The sequence below is a fragment of the Antechinus flavipes genome, chromosome 2 (genome assembly GCF_016432865.1).
Source record: "Antechinus flavipes isolate AdamAnt ecotype Samford, QLD, Australia chromosome 2, AdamAnt_v2, whole genome shotgun sequence".
Classification (NCBI taxonomy): Eukaryota; Metazoa; Chordata; class Mammalia; order Dasyuromorphia; family Dasyuridae; genus Antechinus; species Antechinus flavipes.
In genome coordinates this window covers 32,389,393-32,406,821 of record NC_067399.1, presented here as the reverse complement: position 1 = coordinate 32,406,821, position 17,429 = coordinate 32,389,393, and the positions used below count along the sequence as shown (strand labels likewise).

Genomic DNA, 17,429 nt, shown 5'->3' with positions numbered 1-17,429 from the left:
AAGGACAATTTTTGCCTGACCGGGCAGAGGCCCGAGGTGCAAAGTTCTAGGTCGCATCTCTGGGTTCTTCCGCGGACTCGCTGCCAGCTCCAATGGTACGGGATGGGCGGGATGGGCGCCCCGGCGGAGGCGGAGCGATGTCCGCAGCCTTCTTCCACTGGATCGGGTGAGTCAGGGCTCCATTCTCCGCAGGCGGCCAGCATGATGTGGTTGTGGGCTGCGTTGGTGGCGGCGGGGGTCGCGCTGCTAGTGACCCGGGTCCGGAGGTTCCTCCTGGGCTGCGGTCCGAACCCCTTCGCCAAGGACCTGAGGAGACCGCGGGCGCCGCAGGTGACCGACCGGGAGGCTCGCAAGAGGGTCCTCAAGCAAGGTGCGTACCCGCGCGGGGCCTCCGCTTCCCATTTTGCAGGGAGGGGGCGTGTCACTGGGGGAACCCGACACCCGAGTGGGCGAAGTACCCCGCGGCTTCGGGCTCGCTCGGCCTCAGTCTCTTCACATGTCAACTTAGGTCCGGGGTCCCTTCCAGCTCCCTCCTCCCGCCAGTGACCGCAACTGCGCTCGGGGCAGCGCGGAGGGGCCGTCGGGGCCGAACGTGGTCAAATGCTTAGGTACCAGGTCAGCCTGCTCGATGAGCTCTGGCCACGAAGTCCTACGGGTCTCGCACAACGATCGTCCCGGAGCCCTTTTGGGCAGAGTCCAGTTACTCTTGGAGTGGGTGCCCCGGTGCTTGCGCGGAAGGGCTGCTTAGCGAGTGGGCAGATCCCGGGCACATCCCCTTCCACCCTGACCCTACCAGCCACTTGGCCCTCATCCCGAATCTCCGCTCCCTTTCAGCGCCTGCTCGCTCATTCTCTTGCAAAACTCCTACCATTCGACTTCCAATCTTTTCTTTCACTTGGAAATTGAACTCTCCCAAATGATCATCAGATTCCTTGTTAAAAATGATCGAAAATTTTAAACAAAACCCTATTTTTCCTTCGAACTTCTCCAACCCCTATTGAAAAGAAAAAACTAAGTAAATCACTTAGTCAAAAAAAACCACACTAATTCCCTATGTTAAAAAAAAAAGTTCCCACCTGTATCCTGAGTCTCTTACTTCTGTTGGGAGGTGCCACGGGCCCTCTGGCCTTCCCTGGACTTTGCATTCATCAGAGCTTTCAAGTCTTTTAAAGTTATTTGTCTTGACAATGGTATTATATAAAATGTTCTGCTTCAGCTTTTTTTTTTTCACTTTGAATCATTTCATTCAAGGTTTCCCAGACTTCTATTATATAATATGATGTTTTTATCTGATTTTATCAGCCATTTCTCATTAGATGGGCACTGTCTTAGTTTCAGTTCTTTACCATCCCAAAAAAGAACTGTGGGAAAGATTTTTGTAGGCTTGGTCCTTTTGCTCTTGCTTTGATTTATTTGGCTGCAGGCAGAGCAGTGGGTTTATAATTAAGTAACTCTTTGGGCTCCGTTCCAAATTGCTTTCCAGAATGGCTGAAGCAATTTACAGCTCTGCCCTGAGGGCCTCGCCCACTCCGAGATGGCACAGGGTAGCAGAAAGGATGCTGGGTTTGGGATCTGAGGACCTCTCTGCCTGTGTCCGCACTGTCCCGTACCACAGACACTGCAAGATCCCCGGCCCGGGCACCACACCGGTCTTCAGTCCCTCATTCTGTGCCGGTGCCGTTTGGGCTGCAGGTCCCGAGCTGTCCTGAGCCGTCCCTTGTAGTTCTCAGTTGCTGTCCTCTTGGCTCTTCCTGCTTTGCCAGTGGTGTCCATGTTCCCCCTTGGCTCATAATTGCTCTCTCTCCCACACTTTGCCTGCAGCTTTCTCGGCCAGCCGGGTGCCCGACCGGCTGGACGCCGTGGTGATCGGGAGCGGCATCGGGGGCCTGGGCACCGCGGCCATCCTCGCCAGAGCGGGAAAGCGCGTCCTGGTGTTGGAACAGCACACCAAGGCGGGGGGCTCCTGCCATACCTTCGGCCATAAGGGGCTGGAGTTTGACACAGGTAAAGTGGGTCTGGGGAGAAGCGGGCATCCACCAGGGGAGCAGCACAGGCTGTGGACAGAATCACTGGCCTGGGGGCCCAGCCGGACTCTGCTTCCTCCTGCCTCCCGGGGCCTCAGGGCCCATTTGGCCTCCGTGGTCCCTTCCCCTTCAGATGAAGGAAGGATCTCAGTAAAGTCCTTCACCAGGTGTCTTGGACCAGGATTGGGGAGACCGGACAGAAGCAGACACTCCTTCCTAGGGAAGCTTGTTTTGTTTTGTTTTTTTTTTAATTTAAAGAACATACTTTATGACATTATAAAAGAGACCAAATGCTAGTGAACAGTAACCTTATGACAGCCATTGAAAAGAATCCAATCAGAGTCATTCTTTTTTTTTCTCCCTCAGATGTATATAGTAATTAAGTAACAATTCATTAGCTCAGTTGTAATTGGGAAATAGGATACAATTTCCTTAGCATTTCAAAACCTTTTAATAATATCAGTGCAATACATGTGTATCATCTGTTTTCGCAATATAATCACAAAGGAAAACATTAGGAGGGTTTTTTTTTCAATTAGGAAACTCAAAGGAAAGTGCTTTGTTTTTGAACAAGATTTAGAATCTTTTACATTAATGTCATGCTCAAATTCTATTACGTTAAAAGAAAAATCTGGTCAATATAGAGTCCCTGCTTTACCTTCTGAATCCAATTCTCCCTGTGCAACAAGAGAACTGTTCGGTTCTGCACACATTTATTGTATCTAGGATATACTGTAACCTATTTAACATATATAGGACTGCTTGCCATCTAGGGGAGGGGGTGGAGGGAGGGAGGGGAAAAAATTGAAACAGAAGCGAGTGCAAGGGATAATGTTGTAAAAAATTACCCTGGCATGGGTTCTGTCAATAAAAAGTTATTATTAAATAAAATAAAATTTAAAAAAATATATAGAGTCCCTGCAGTTCATCTGCCTTGCAAAAGAGCCTAGATTGCTGTCTATTAGATTGTATTCAGGTAGTCAATTTTTTTTAATGATCCACTGATAATTGCCTGTGAGATCCATCAAATATAATGAGATAATGAGCATGGTCATTTTAAAAATTACACAATTGTTAAATATTATTAATTTTATAAGACCAAGTGCTTTGGACTTCTCATTAACTTTTTTTTTTTCTTTTGCTGAGGCAATTGGGTTAAGTGACTTGTCCAAAATCACACAGCTAGGAAGTGTTAAGTGTCTGAGGTCAAATTTGAACTCAGGTCCTCCTGACTTCAGGGTTGGTGCTCTACCCACTGTATCACCCAGCTGCCCCTCTCATTAACATTTGTTAAAACTGATCAGATATTTTTCTTGTGCAGTATGATAAATGTGGAAATATATTTAGAAGAATTGTATATGTTTAACCTATATTAGATTACTTGCTGTCTAGGGAGGGGAGAGGAAAGGAAAGAGGGAGAAAAATTTGGAACATAAGGTTTTGCAAAGGTGAATGGTGAAAATTATCATTGCATGTATTTGGAAAAATAAAAAACTATTATTTTAAAAAAATAAAACAAAGTTGATCAGCTAGCTAAAATTATACTCTGATAACTATAAAATCCTGACAGGTTAGTAAAAGCCACAGTTAAAAATTATAACATACATGAATTTCCATGTTTAGTGAGGGGCAAAATAGAACACCCTCCCACAAAAAGGCTCTCATTAACTTTAATTCCCTGGAGATGAACTAAAGTCTAGGGGAAACCCAAAAGAGCAGGGTTAAGGCCTTTTGTCCTTTTATTCTCTTTAGCTTCGCTCATGGCCTCTCTACCTCCTCGAGTTCTAGACTTGCTCAAACCACTCCTTTCCACTGTTTGACAGGAATCCACTATGTTGGGCAGCTGAATGAGGGCAGTGTTAGCCGCTTCTTCCTGGACCAGATCTTTGAGGGGCAGCTGGACTGGGCTCCCTTGGACTCCCCCTATGACATCGTGGTGCTGGAGGGGCCTAATGGCAGAAGGGAGTTCCCTATGTACTCCGGGGAGAAAGCCTATATTCAGGGCCTCAAGGAGAAGTTCCCCAATGAAGAGGCCGCCATTGACAAGTACATGAAGATGGTGAAGGTAAATCCGGGGGCCTGTAGAGACCCAGGAAGAGCCACCATGGACTTGCAGGGGGACATGTAGATCGAGGAGGGACAAGAGTCCTGGGCCCACCTGCTTCTCCCCAGGACTTGGACATCATTGCCATGACTAGGCCATTGCCTCAGAGATTCCTCAGTTATAAGGAGATTCTGAGGGCTCTCTTGAAGATATCAATATGTTTCTGGCAGAAGTGGGCGGTCTTTAGTACCTAACAAGTCATTTAACAGTTCAGCTTGCCTCAGTTTCCTCATCTGTAAAATGGGGATAATGTTCACATATACTTCTGAGGGTTGTCATGAGGATCCAGTGAGATAAGACCCTGGGCTGGCACTTACTAAAGGTCATAAAAGCTATCTTTATTAACTAAATCTTAATAGGCTCTAGTTGATTAGATTCCTGAAGAAAAGGGATAAGGGCAGAGGAGGTTTGATGGAGGGAAGGAGGGCTCAGGACAGGTCGGGAACATTGGACACTGCTGTGGAGAATGAGCCTTCTGTGGTCTGTGGGAGGGGCACAGCCTGGGAACATGGGACCTATGGGTGGAAAATCCCTAAAACAAACATCGGGGACTCCCCAGTGTTACCTGGAGTAGAGCAGGGCAGGACTCAGATCACTGAGCTCCCCCCGGGAACAGCATGGCTCTGAGTTAAGGATGATTGGTCAGATGCTCAAGATCCTGATCTTTCTAACTGCCCCTTTACATTTAAGCTGAGCTTCTTTCCCAGACTGCTAGTGCCTGAAATCTGGCACGGGGACTCAGCTCTGGGCCAGCAGGGCCAGAGATTCAGGAACTTCTTTCTCCTGCGTTCCTTTTTTTTCCCAGGAGGTAACCAAAGGAGTCGCTCATATGGTCCTGCTGAAGACCATCCCGTTGCCTTTGGTGAGGCTGCTGGACAGTCTGGGGCTGCTGGCCTTTTTCTCCCCTTTCTTGAGAGCGGCCACCCAGAGCTTGGAGGAGGTGCTCAGCCAGCTGCCTGCTTCCCAGGATCTCAAAGCCGTGCTCAGCTACATCTATCCCACCTATGGTACGGACCGGGGGCTCTGGGATTCTGGGGGTAAAGGGCGTGGGAGCTTAGGAGGGCGGGCTGCTGTCCTCTTGGCTCTTCCTGCTTTGCCAGAAGTGGGAGTAAGAGGAGTTTGGGGGCCCTCAGGAGTCAGTTAACAAGTGCTCCTGTCATCTGTAGACCTCCAGGTGATAGAGCTCTGGGCCTGGGGTCAGGGGGAACTGCGTTCAAATGCAGCATCAGGCATTTAGCAGCGGTTCGACTCTGAGCAAGTTTTCACTTAATCTCATTTACTTCAGTTTTCTCAGCTGTAGAATAGGAATTATAATAACACTGCCCCCCCGGGGTTGTTGTGAGGAATAAGTTCATATTTGTAAAGTGTCGGCACAAAGCCGGGCACGTGGTTGATGCCGGGTAATTCCAGGTATCTTCATTATTATCACTGTTGCTCTGTCCCACAAAAGTTTCACTTTGTGCCGGGGAACCCTGGCTGTCCTGTGAGCAGCAGTGTGACATCAGAGACGGCGGAGGTTCCCGGGTTTGGTGGCTGACAGGGTTCCTGACAGATTGGGGTGGGGGAGGTTCCCTTCGCAGAGGGAAGCTCCTTTTGGAAGGGAAGTTGTCCTGACCTGTGACTGGGAGGGCCAGGCCTAAGATGCTCCCCTGGCTTTTCTCCCACAGGTGTCCCCCCGAAGAGCTCCAGTTTCTCCATGCACGCCATCCTCATCCACCACTACCTGCGCGGGGCCTTTTATCCCCGGGGAGGCTCCAGTGAAATCGCCTTTCACCTCATCCCAGTGATCCAGCGGGCAGGGGGCGCGGTCCTGGCCAGGGCCAGGGTGGAGAGTGTGCTGCTGGATTCTGCTGGAAGGGCCTGCGGTGAGAGCGGGGAGACCCCGCCATGAGAGTGGGGGCAGACTCAGGAAAGCGAGGCAAGAAGGGAGCATGGGGGGGCCTCCGAGGTGCAGTGAGAACTGGGCGCTGGGGTCTGCAGCCGAGGCGGGGGGTGCACAGCTCTGCCGAATCCTGCGGCAGGGAGACGTTCCTGGAGGTTTCCTGTGTGCTGAGCAGGGCTGTGAAGTACAGGAGGGGGTGCGTGGCGAGGTATGCCCCTCAGGAATTGCTGAGGTTCGAGAGAAGAGAGACTTGGCAGGGAAGCCAAGGGGGAGAGAGTTCCAGCAGTGCGGACCAGAAGCGGCGAGAGGCTGAAGCAGCTTGGGGACTGTTTGAGTGGGGAGAAGAGGGCGGTGTCAGAGATATTGTGGAGGCGGGCGTGACGGCTTCCTTGTGATGAGAGAGTGGGAACTCACCGATAATGTCGTCTGGAGCAGGAGACCCAGATATTGGCCATCGGCACCAATAAGCCTAAGTTGTTGGTATCATCACATAGGTTGTGACAGGATCATTGCACAGGGACAGACCAAGCACTAGAGAGATCTAAGGGCAGGAAAAGATTCCGCGGCAGAAAAGTTTCCATGGGAAAGGTGGCATTTTCAGTGTGGGTGAAACTGAGGCAGAACCAGGGGGCTGGGGGTGATGCGGGGAAATAGCAAAAGCAGGAAAGCAGAATGTGTATGAGGACCAACAAGAGCAGCCCCTTTTTAGTGCATCAAAGTAACTGAATAATAAATGACCTTTTATAAGTGCTTAGGAAAGTCTCAAAGTGCTAAGTGCTGGGCCGGAGGCAGAAGACTTAAATCCTGCCTCAGACACTTCCCAGCTGTGGGACTGCCTCAGTTTCTGCTTTCCTGAAAATGCTTTCCTGAAAAAAATCAGCCATTCAAGTCCTCCTTCTTATCAAAAGTCCCACCATAATTCCAGCATCCCCCACCGTCTCCTCCCTAACTCTGACCCTGAGGAAGGGCCAGCCCTTCTCCTGGCCAAAGTCAGTCCTTCTACATGGCCTGTGATACCAATAGCTCCTGCCTTTTCTAAAACGACGCCCCTCTCTCCTCGCCACCTTCTCTAATCTTCCCCTTCCCTAGTGTCTTCCCTGTGGTCTACAAACTCTTGCTCATGACCCCCTCAAGTTTAAAAACCTTCCCCACGGGATCATCCCCTCCCCGGGTCCCACAGGGAGAAGGAAATGACAAACTACTTCAGTATCTTTGCCAAGAAAAGCTCAAATGGGCAGGACTGAAAACAGCAAGAAAGTGCTTCCCATGGGTGAGGCTGGGGGTTAGCTACTCAGGGTGCAAAGAAAAGGGAAAACAACCCCTGCCTTCAAAGGACTCTTGTGCAGGGTAAGACTGCTCGTACATAACAGACAGATGCAAAGAACCTGCCATGGAAGATCCTAGTAGCAGGGGGACTAGGGAAAAGAAAGCTAGGAGCTAAGTCTTGAAGGAGGAGTTTTCAAAGAGAAACAGTAAGATTGGACAACTGGCAGGACGTCGAGATGAGTAAGAGTGGGGAATCGGGAATGACTCCTTGGTTACAAACCTGGGGCCTGGGAAGATGGGTGATGGCTCCCTCAGAAGTCAGGGGGAGGCTCAGAAGGTGGACGTATTTGGGGAGCAGGAGAATGAGTTGAATTTGATGTTTGAGACGCCCTTAGTACCTCCCCTTTGACATCTAATGGACAGTTGGTGACATAGGATTGGGGTACAGGAGGCAAGGATTGAATCTGGAAATGAAATCATCTTCCAAGAGGCGGGGGATCCTGCATGAGAAATGGGGGAGCAGTCAGAGAGGTAGGAGGGGAACCGAGAGGGAGAAGAGCGTTTCCAGGAGCAGCAGCAGGTGGTCAGCGGAATCTGATGCTGCAGGGAGGTCCAGCACTCAAGAAATCGTTGGGAAGGATGAGCTGGAACCCAGATTAGGGGAGCTTAGAAGAGAGTGAGTTCAGGGGAAGCAGACGGCGTGAGCAGAGAGCAGAGAGAGGGCTTCAGCTCAGAGGCGCTTAGGGTGGGACCCGGGGAGGGGATGATCCCGTGGGGAAGGTTTTTAAAGTTGAGGGGGTCATGAGCAAGAGTTTGTAGACCACAGGGAAGACACTAGGGAAGGGGAAGATTAGAGAAGGTGGCGAGGAGAGAGGGGCGTCGTTTTAGAAAAGGCAGGAGCTATTGGTATCACAGGCCATGTAGAAGGACTGACTTTGGCCAGGAGAAGGGCTGGCCCTTCCTCAGGGTCAGAGTTAGGGAGGAGACGGTGGGGGATGCTGGAATTATGGTGGGACTTTTGATAAGAAGGAGGACTTGAATGGCTGATTTTTTTCAGGAAAGCATTTTTTTTTGATTCATTCATCTTTTATTATTCTTTTGGCAAGCCTCATAATATGAGCAAAACTATATTGCTCGCGATAATTAAACACATTCTTTTGCTTTATACAAGTTGTAAACATAGTAAAGTAGATAAAATATTGGACAAAGACATATTCCAGAACTCTGACATATCCCTTTTTGTTCCAAGTTAAGGACAAAGGAAACCCTGTGAAGCTCCAATTATAACAGGTTTTATATCATACAAAACCTAAATTAGCATATGCTGTACTTAATCAACATCTGCCATTATTTAAACTCTGATTTTATATTAATACTTAAATGACAGTAAATAAAGTTGAATCAGAATAAAAATTCTATAAAAGAAAAAACTCCCAATAGAAATCTTGTTCATATCTACTTTTTAAAATCCCACGAACAAGACAATATTTAGCTCATGATAAAAATATGATAGCTATCAGGAAAGCTTCTAAGCTGAGACAGTCAGGCGAGGGGCTGCTGTGGAGGGTTTGGGATCAGAAGACAAAGTTGGAGTCGGCCGCCGTGGTTAATGGCTTGGGGAACTGAGGAAAGCATTGCCTTGCTGTAAAGAGCCCAGTTGAGATTAAGGATATAGAGTGAGGGTCCGGCCTTTGGGCTGTGTAGGGCTAGGGGGCTTCTGTTCCTTTCTGTGCTTCCCAGACCTCATCCCATTTCCTCTGCAGGTGTCACGGTGAAGAAGGGCCACGAACTGGTGACCATCCATTCTCCCATTGTGATCTCCAGTGCAGGAATATTTAATACGTACCAGCGCTTACTGCCTGAGCCCGCCCGCCACTTACCAGGTAAGGGCCGCTTGTCCTTCCCGGCTGCATTTCCAGGCTGGCTTAGGCAGGATGGGTCACTGCCCCCGGGCCCTGCGCCTGGCCAGACTCGGTGTCCGGCTGGCGGCTTCCTCTTGCCGTGGGCCATGAATCCCGATCGTCCTCCCCTTTCCTGATCCTTCTTTGCACGAACCCTTCTCCTGTCCATCTGTCTCTCTCTCTTGATTGTCTGTTGGCGAGTAGCTAGTTCTTGTGTAGCATGTGGCACTTTTCACAGCGCTCTGTAGGTATTTTTGCATTTGATCCTCAGAACCCCAGGAGGCAGATGCTGTTATTAACCCATTTTGCAGGTGAGGGCACAGACAAACAGGTGAAGTGGCTTGTCCAGGGTCACACAATTGGGAAGTGTCTGAGGCCGGATTCGAACTCGGTGTCCCCGCCAGAAAGCAGGAAGCTTGGCGGCTGTTAGGCAGCAGTCATCGACATCATATCCTTGGGGTTCTGAGTCCCTCCTTGTGCTCCGACAGTTGCAGGATTTCGCAGGGGCTGCGTCCCTCTCCCAGCTCACACACACGTTTTTAGGTTTGGGACCGGCAGTGGAGAAATAAGTCCAGGTTCTGTGGGAGGCTTGGGGGTCCCCTTGATCAGGGACTAAGAGGCCAGAAGAAGCTTGTTTGGTGGGAGATGGGCTTTGTGTTTGAGATGTGTAAGAAAAGCAGGAAGTCAGTGAAATTCAATTGGGGGGGGGGCCACAGGCAATTACTGAGCACCTACTATGCGCTAGGCACTGGGCTGCTGCAAGGATGAGGGATTTGACATCAGAACACCTGCATTAGAGCTGCTCACTTCCTCTGTGATCCTGGACATTAACGCAGTGAGCTAAAAAGCCATCATCCTCTGAACAAGGGTTCTTGGCAAGAGAAGGAGAAAGGAGACAGGCTCACAGGGTAATAGCCCAAAGGAAGTAGCTTGAACACCAAGGGGCAAAGCAGGGACAGAGGGCAGCAGAAAAAGGAGTCTGAGTGTGTGACTGCAGATTTCTGCCGAAGATGGAATCTCCTGGAGGATTCATTGGAAGGGTTTGTTGGCTGAACAGCATTAGCAACTGTCCTCGCCCACTGGGGGATTTTGGGTTGTGTCCGTGGGTCAGCTGAACCATTTGCTTTTTCAGTCTTTGCTACAAAGGAAAGTTTGCTGAAGAGAGAGGAGGGAAGAGGGGAGGAGTGCATTTGGAAATGAGGGTTATATCCCAATGAAAATCCCCAATAAAAAGTGAAAAGTGCACCTAGATGAGACCCAGCACTGTGGAGAAAGGGAGTGAAATGTGTTAGGATCCTGTGGAGAAGCTGGAGAAGTGGGGCCGGAACGGGATCATGTGCATGTAGAGGGGTTGACTTTGGCGAGGAGAAAGGCTTCATCTTCACAGGAAAATGAGATGAGGTTAGAAATCTTGGGGGAAGAAATGAGGGATTGAGGCAATGAAGACATGGCTCTGAGAATGGCCTGTTTTTTCAGTGAAATAGGGGACTAAATTCTCAACTAAATCAAGGAGAACTATGGGAGGCTCGAGAATGGTTGGGAAAGTTTGGAAATATTGTTATAGTGAGAGGTACAATGATTCCATGAAGGAGACATAAGAGAGGAGAAGGAAATGAGCATTTGGGTGATACCCATGATGCACCAGGCACTGCTTTACAGTTATTATCTCATTTGATACTTACAACAACCCTGCTGTTATGATCCCCAATTTACAGATGAGAAAACTGGGGCGCACAAAGTTAATTGACTTGAGCAGGGGAAGTGTCGGAGGCCATATTTGACCTCGGCTTCTCCTGCCTCCAGGTCCAGGGTCCTCTCCCACAGGGAAGGTCCTGTTAAGATTAAGTAACATAAGTTTGTGTGGATCCAGTCAAGAGAGTTTCATGAATTTGTTCAGGTTCATTCAGTAGCACATAAGTGGGGCAAAAGTAGGGGATGGTCATCATGTTCCAAGGGCAAGATCTCCCCTAGAATAAAAAGGCAAGGGATTAGAGAGAAGAAGCTAGTATAGGAGTGAGCTTATTGGTGTCCTTGACAGTAGATAAGGAAGTTCAGAAGAAGGAAGAGTTTCGGGGGAAAGATGATGAACTCAGTTTTGGACATGTTGCGTTAAAGACGTCAATGGGACATCCAGTTTGAGGTGTTCGATAGGCAGTTGGAGATGTGAGCCTGGAGGCTGGGAAAGAGATCTTCAGGAGGTCAAAATGGGTAAGGGAAGAGAATGTCACCAGTATAGGGGTGATGGGCTGGGGAAAATCTGCTGGGTGGCTGGATTGGAAACAGTAGTTTGGGGCACAGCAGATTATATCAGTCAGATCAAGGAATTTCAGAATTCCTTGCCCTTGTGGGTGATGGCACTGTGTCTGTAGGAATGATGGGAAATGAATAAGCTGAAGAATTAAGAGATAAGGGGATGAGGGAGTATCAGTAGATAGGTAGAGTACTCTTGGTATGAAGGGAGGGGCTGAAGGGCAAAGAAAGACTGTGGCCCAAACACTGGACTCCCTCGGGCAGGAAAAAGAGCAAATGAGGTCTGCAGACAATAGCTACTGAATCTAATTTTAAAATTTATTTATTTTTAATGTACATTATTTTATGAGTTATCTTGGGAGAGAAAAATCAGAACAAAAGAGGAAATACCATGGGAGAGGTAAAAAAAAAAAAAAAAGTGAACTTAGCATGTATTGATTTATATTCAGTCTCCTTAGTTCTTTTACTGGACACAGGCGTTTTCTGTCCAAAGTCTTTTGGGATTACTTTGGATCACTGAACCACTGAGAAGAACCAAGCCTTTCAGAGTTAACCATCATACATTCTTTTTTTTTTTAATTTAATTTTATTTAATAATAACTTTATATTGACAGAATCCATGCCAGGGTAATTTTTTACAACATTATCCCTTGCACTCGCTTATGTTTCGATTTTTCCCCTCCCTCTCTCCACCCCCCCCCCAAGATGACAAGCAGTTCTATATATGTTAGATATGTTGCAGTATATCCTAGATACAATATAGACCATCATACATTCTTGCTGTTATTATGTACAATGTACTCCTGATTCTGCTTGTTTTGTTCAGCATCAGTTCATATAAATCTTTCCAGGACTTTCTAAAATCAGCTTGTTCATCATTTTTTATAGAAAAGTAATATTCTATTACCTTCACGTACTACAGCTTGTTCAGCCCTTCCCCAATTGATGGGTATCCACTCCTTTGCCAATTCTTTGCTACCACAGAAAGAGCTGCAGTAGCTACTGAATCTTGCTTGGGTGATAAACATGGATTGAGTGTACCTTGTAGGGAGAAAGGTGACTGAGACATGGCAGTGGAAGTGGCAGTGAGGAGCAAGGAGGATTCCAACTCCCCTACTAGATGAGTGGGAGGTGGGGAATAGGAGGTAATGAGTGAAAGTGCAACCAAGATGGCAAAGGGTGGCTAGGGAAGCTGGGTCATTGGGAGAGCCAAGACTCATTGAGGATGGGAAGATAGAGAAGAGAAAGGAAAAAGTCAAGATCAAAGTGAGTGTGTTGCCTGTGGAGCAGTTCTTCCGGCAGGTTCAGTACAGAGGTTTCAGATTGGATGATTGGGGTGGGAAGTTGAGAGGGATGGGAATAAAGGAGCGGTCAGTGGCTGATGGAGAACCGGGTTTGAACTGTTGTTCACAGTCTGAAGGTTTGCATCCCTGGGATGGGTTGTGATTATGATTAATGGAAGTATGTTAATTAAGGAGCCAGGTGATTGTTGTCCACAGGGTCTATCTTAGGGTGGATTTATCTCAGGGCTCAGTGTGGCTAGAAAGAGAAGGGAGCATGATGGTACTTGGACGGGGCGAGCTACCCCTGTGGAGCGATGCTGCTGAGCTATAGATAGCTACCTTATCAGTCAGGGACTCCCTTCTCTTAATCTCAGAATTGCTTTGCCAATCTCATTTGCATCCTTTCATTGAGATCTTTCATTTCTTTGCTTTTTAGTACTTTGTACATTAATGTAAAGACATCTAGACCAGGACTTTTATGGTTGGAACCTTTCTCGGATATTTTCCTTGGGCTTGTGAATTTATTGGAATTCCTCTAATATCCTTCCTCTGATGTTTTGTGCTTTATGGTACCTAGTTTGGGTAATAAACAGGCAGTTTATTTTCTGTTTTCCTTTCTGGTTTAGGGGCAGGGGAAGGGAATAAGAATCTGTGAAGCTCTACAGTGTTGAGGAACTTACAGATCTTATCTGGTTAGATTCTCACATACTCCTTGCAAGTAGGTGCAGGTGAATAGGTGAGGAAACTGAGGCAGACAGTGGCTAAGAGACTTGCCCAGGACCACACAGTATATGTGTCTGGGTCCAGAGTTGAACCTAAGTGTTCCTGAGGTCAGGCCCAGTGTGCTTTCTACTGCTTATAACACCAAGCCACCCAGCTCTGGCTGTGGCCGGAAGCACATCATTCCTGTTTTTTAGGCCATGAGCCAATAGCCAGATTTAGGTTTCACATATCAGTTTCTTACATTGTTCACTTCCTAAATTTGTCTTTCTCTTATAAGACTTTTGTTGATAAGTCAGCAGCAGCGATTAAAATATTTGGGCCACTGAACCTTCAATTTCTTAACAGAATGAATTGATGAAGAAACTTTTATTAGGTATTATGAAGTGCCATCAAGTAGAAATGGAGACATTCTGCTCTCAGGGAGTTCACACGCACAACACTTGTGAGAGTTTAGGTAGAGGTAGATAAGAAGGTAGATAGGACATCCACTGAAATGGAGGGGGCTGTAGCAGAGTGGACGGCCTACTGGTTCTCCCCCTTACTGGAATGGTCACAGCTGATGAGATCTAAGTCCTCTAAGGGGTGTCAGCAGCCCATGGCTCCTGCCTGGCCAGCCCAATGGCGTGAGGGAAGGGAAGAAGACTCCTCCCAGGGAGTCTCCATGTGCTACTGGCGGCTTATACAGTTAGCCTTATTACTGCACGGAGGATGAGTGACGCTTCTGCCTTTGAGAAAAGCCTCATTTCTGTTGTTTAGCTCGAAATGTCCTCTACTACATTCTTCTACTCTCTAACCTCCAGACGCAAGTCAAGATTTCCTTCTGCAAAAGGATCCTTTCTCAATCCCTTTCTTCCATGAGATATTTTAGAAGTAGGAATAGTGTCCCAGTCTGTTCACAAGAGGAAGAGAGAGTATCCAGCCCGTTGACACAGGTAAGATGGGTACGCCAGCAGGCAAGCCTCTCTGAGATCTGTGACTTTAACCAGCCCCGTCTGTGGGCATTTCCATGACTGCCCGTCTGTGTCTGGCTCCTGAAGTCCTGCTCTTTCTGACAGGTATAAAGGCTCAGCTGGGTATGGTGCGGCATGGGGTGTCCACACTTTCTATCTTCATCTGCCTCCAGGGGTCCAAGAGCGACCTAGGCCTGGAAGCCAACAACCGTTATGTCTACTTTGACACAGACACTGACCACGCGTAAGTGCTAAAAGGGGAGGGACGTCTGTGATCTTCCTCTTTCCTAAAGTCTGGGCAGGAAAGGGGCCCAAATGACTCATGAGCCCGGGGTCTGTTCTTTCCAGCCGCCCACTCTCCTTCATTGAGGTCAGGCCCCTGGTAGCTCCTGTCTCTTTTTCTCCTCCATCTCCTAAGCCAGCTGCCTCTCTCCTGTCCAGCTCCCACTTCTACATGATTCCTGTCCCCTTCTTGTGAGAGAGTTCAGGTCCATTGATCTCATTGACTCATCTCCTTTTTCTGCCCACAGGATGGAGAGATACCTGTCCCTCTCCAGGGAAGAAGCCGCTGCACACATCCCCTATTTCTTTATCACCTCCGCTTCGGCCAAAGACCCGACGTGGGAGGACAGATTCCCAGGTGGGACGGAGGCCGTGGAAAGGGGGGCAGGGAAGAGGGCAGGAGGGGCTGGGCGACAGGTATAGTGACTCGAGCTCTGTCTCCTCAGACCAGTCCACACTGATTATGATGTTTCCTGCTCGCTACGAGTGGTTTGAGGAGTGGAAGGACGAGCCCCAGGGCAAGAGGGGGAGTGACTATGAGGCCGTGAAGGAATCCTTCGCAGAGGCTTCCATGTCTGTTTTGATGAAACTTTATCCTCAGTTGGAGGGGAAGGTACTAGAATAAGTGGGTAGAGGGAAAAGGGTGGTCATGAAAGTAAGTGATAGAGAGGGACTATCTCCTTGTCTCAGTGTAAGAGAGAGGGGTCCTAAGGGAATGTCACATCTGGGGGTGAGGGGATATAACCCTGGGCACCTTGGCGGGGTGCAGACGGGAGAGAATACAGAGAACGGAGAAGCTGGCATTAGGGGTACTACTGGATTTCCTCACCTCGGTTCCCTTCCTCATCTTCTCAGGTGAACAGTATTTCAGTAGGGTCCCCACTGAGCAATGAGTTCTTCCTGGCTGCCCCCCGTGGAGAGCCCTATGGGGTCGACCATGACCTGAGACGTCTGCAACCCCACGTCATGGCCGCACTGCGGGCCCAGAGCCCCATCCCCAATCTCTACCTTACAGGTATTCTGTCTCACTCTGAAGTCTTTCTGCTGTTCCTAAGTGCCATCGCATAGCTCCCCACCTACCCCTGAGCCTAAATCCCTTCCTCTTCCCAGGCCTTGCCTTCAGTATTAGTGATGAGCACATGGGAGCAGTCAGCGGCACGTGAATCCCAGCAAAATCAGGGTAGAGGGTCAGGGGAATAATGGGAAAAGGAACAAGGACTGTGGGGTGCCTCAGGGCAGTGCCCTGGAATCTCCAGTGCTGCTCTGAGCAGTGACCCCCTAGCACCCAGGGCCCCCTTGTGTCCTCAGCTGGCAGCCACTTGTGCTGCTCTGATTAGTGTCCCCAAAAAGGCAAAGCTCCCAGAGAGGCAGAGCAGAGGCCAGACCAGAGGGCCCTTCCTCTCCTGAGCTCCAGTGCCGGACTGAGAGACGGGGTCGGAGTTCCCTGAACCCACGTTCAGACCCTAGAACTTGAGAGCTCAACACAAAGGGGACATCTTGTCCAACTCCTACATGAAAGGTTGTTCCCTCTCTGAGTGAAGACTTGGGCTGAGCCTCTAGTTCAATCCAGTCCAATCCAGTCCAACTCAGTCCAATCCAGTCCAACCTAGTCCAACCCAATCCAGTGCAGTCAACGTTGATTTAGCACCTGCCACGTGCCAGAGGCTGTGCTGAGCACTGAGGATCCCTGCCCACCCTCTAAAGGGGAGACAGCATGCAGAAGGAGGCAGGAAAGGCAAGGGGGAGACCAAGGGATGCGCGCTGTGGGAGTCCTTGTTCCTTGGAGTGGGCACCAGGACGCAAAGGTGGAATGGGCTGAGAGTCCAGCTTCTTCCCTCTACAAAGGAAGGCGTTGGGAGTCAGAGGGGAGAGGAGGCTGAGGGTCTATCACTTTGTGATGTCAGTCCAGGCGAGCATTAGCTTGGGGATGACATTAGAAGTGAGGGACCCAACCGGGGGAAGGGGGGGCTCCGTGTTCCCTGCAGTCACACCCCCACCATCTTGGATGGCTCTCTTGTTAGTAAGGTTCTCTTGACATGACTCCCGTGACCCTGCTTTTGTTTTTGCCTTCTAGGACAGGATGTGCTCACTTGTGGTTTTTTCGGGGCCCTTTTTGGAGCCATATTGTGCAGTAGCACCATCTTGCAGCGGAACGTGTACCAGGACCTCCTGCGGCTCCGGACTCAGGTCTTTGCTTCCCCTGCCAAGAAGATGAATTAGTCCAAGTGGACCCTCTCTGCAAGGGAGTCCTAGGTCCCACATGAGCCTGTGAGAACAGGGGAAGGTTCCAGGACCTTTAACTCTTATAACTTGTAATGTAACTCAGTGCCTACTACCCTCTGACTTGGGGAAAGGAGTAACTGCTCAATAAATCAGAGTAATTTTAACAGTAATTGTTGACTCTATTTCCAGTGCATACCCCACAGGGACTTTCTCTGATTTTGGGGCGTGGTTCTCAAAGTTAAGTCTCTGAGGCTCTGCTAGCTGGGCTCAGTGGTGTGGCTAGCCCTACTTCTGTAACATGGATTTTTGGAATTAGGTACACGATGTACAGTAGTCAGTCACCATATAATCATGTTTGAGAAACCTAAATTGCCATATAATCTAACATTTGGGAAACCTAAATCGCCAATAAGCTAACATTCGGGAAACCTAAATCGCCAATAAGCTAACATTCGGGAAACCTAAATCGCCAATAATCTAACATTTGGGAAACCTAAATTGCCAATAAGCTAACATTCGGAAAACCTAAATCACCAATAAT

At 48.8% G+C, this 17,429-nt stretch overlaps 1 protein-coding gene across 2 annotated transcripts; it reads left to right on the top strand.

The window, feature by feature from the left end:
• Positions 1 to 53: 53 nt before the first annotated feature.
• Positions 54 to 17,058, top strand: RETSAT (retinol saturase). Of its 2 annotated transcripts, XM_051974353.1 has the most exons (12): positions 78 to 95; positions 193 to 370; positions 1,822 to 2,004; positions 3,848 to 4,089; positions 4,934 to 5,135; positions 5,796 to 5,993; positions 9,040 to 9,159; positions 14,489 to 14,627; positions 14,914 to 15,023; positions 15,112 to 15,278; positions 15,521 to 15,680; positions 16,740 to 17,058. In XM_051974353.1, exons 1-12 carry the CDS (start codon positions 93 to 95, stop codon positions 16,883 to 16,885), a joined length of 1,848 nt encoding a protein of 615 aa, XP_051830313.1. In that variant the 5' UTR covers positions 78 to 92; the 3' UTR covers positions 16,886 to 17,058. The 2 variants fall into 2 exon arrangements, with proteins under 2 accessions (XP_051830314.1, XP_051830313.1); XM_051974354.1 differs by lacking the exon at positions 193 to 370 and having other exon boundaries at positions 54 to 166.
• Positions 17,059 to 17,429: the final 371 nt, after the last annotated feature.

Bases quoted from the DNA above. Each gene is read 5' to 3' on its own strand.
- RETSAT (XM_051974353.1), top strand. The intron at 2,005-3,847 runs GTAAAGTGGGTC...ACTGTTTGACAG, and splicing joins GGGGCTGGAGTTTGACACAG to GAATCCACTATGTTGGGCAG. The intron at 9,160-14,488 runs GTAAGGGCCGCT...TCTTTCTGACAG, and splicing joins GCCCGCCCGCCACTTACCAG to GTATAAAGGCTCAGCTGGGT.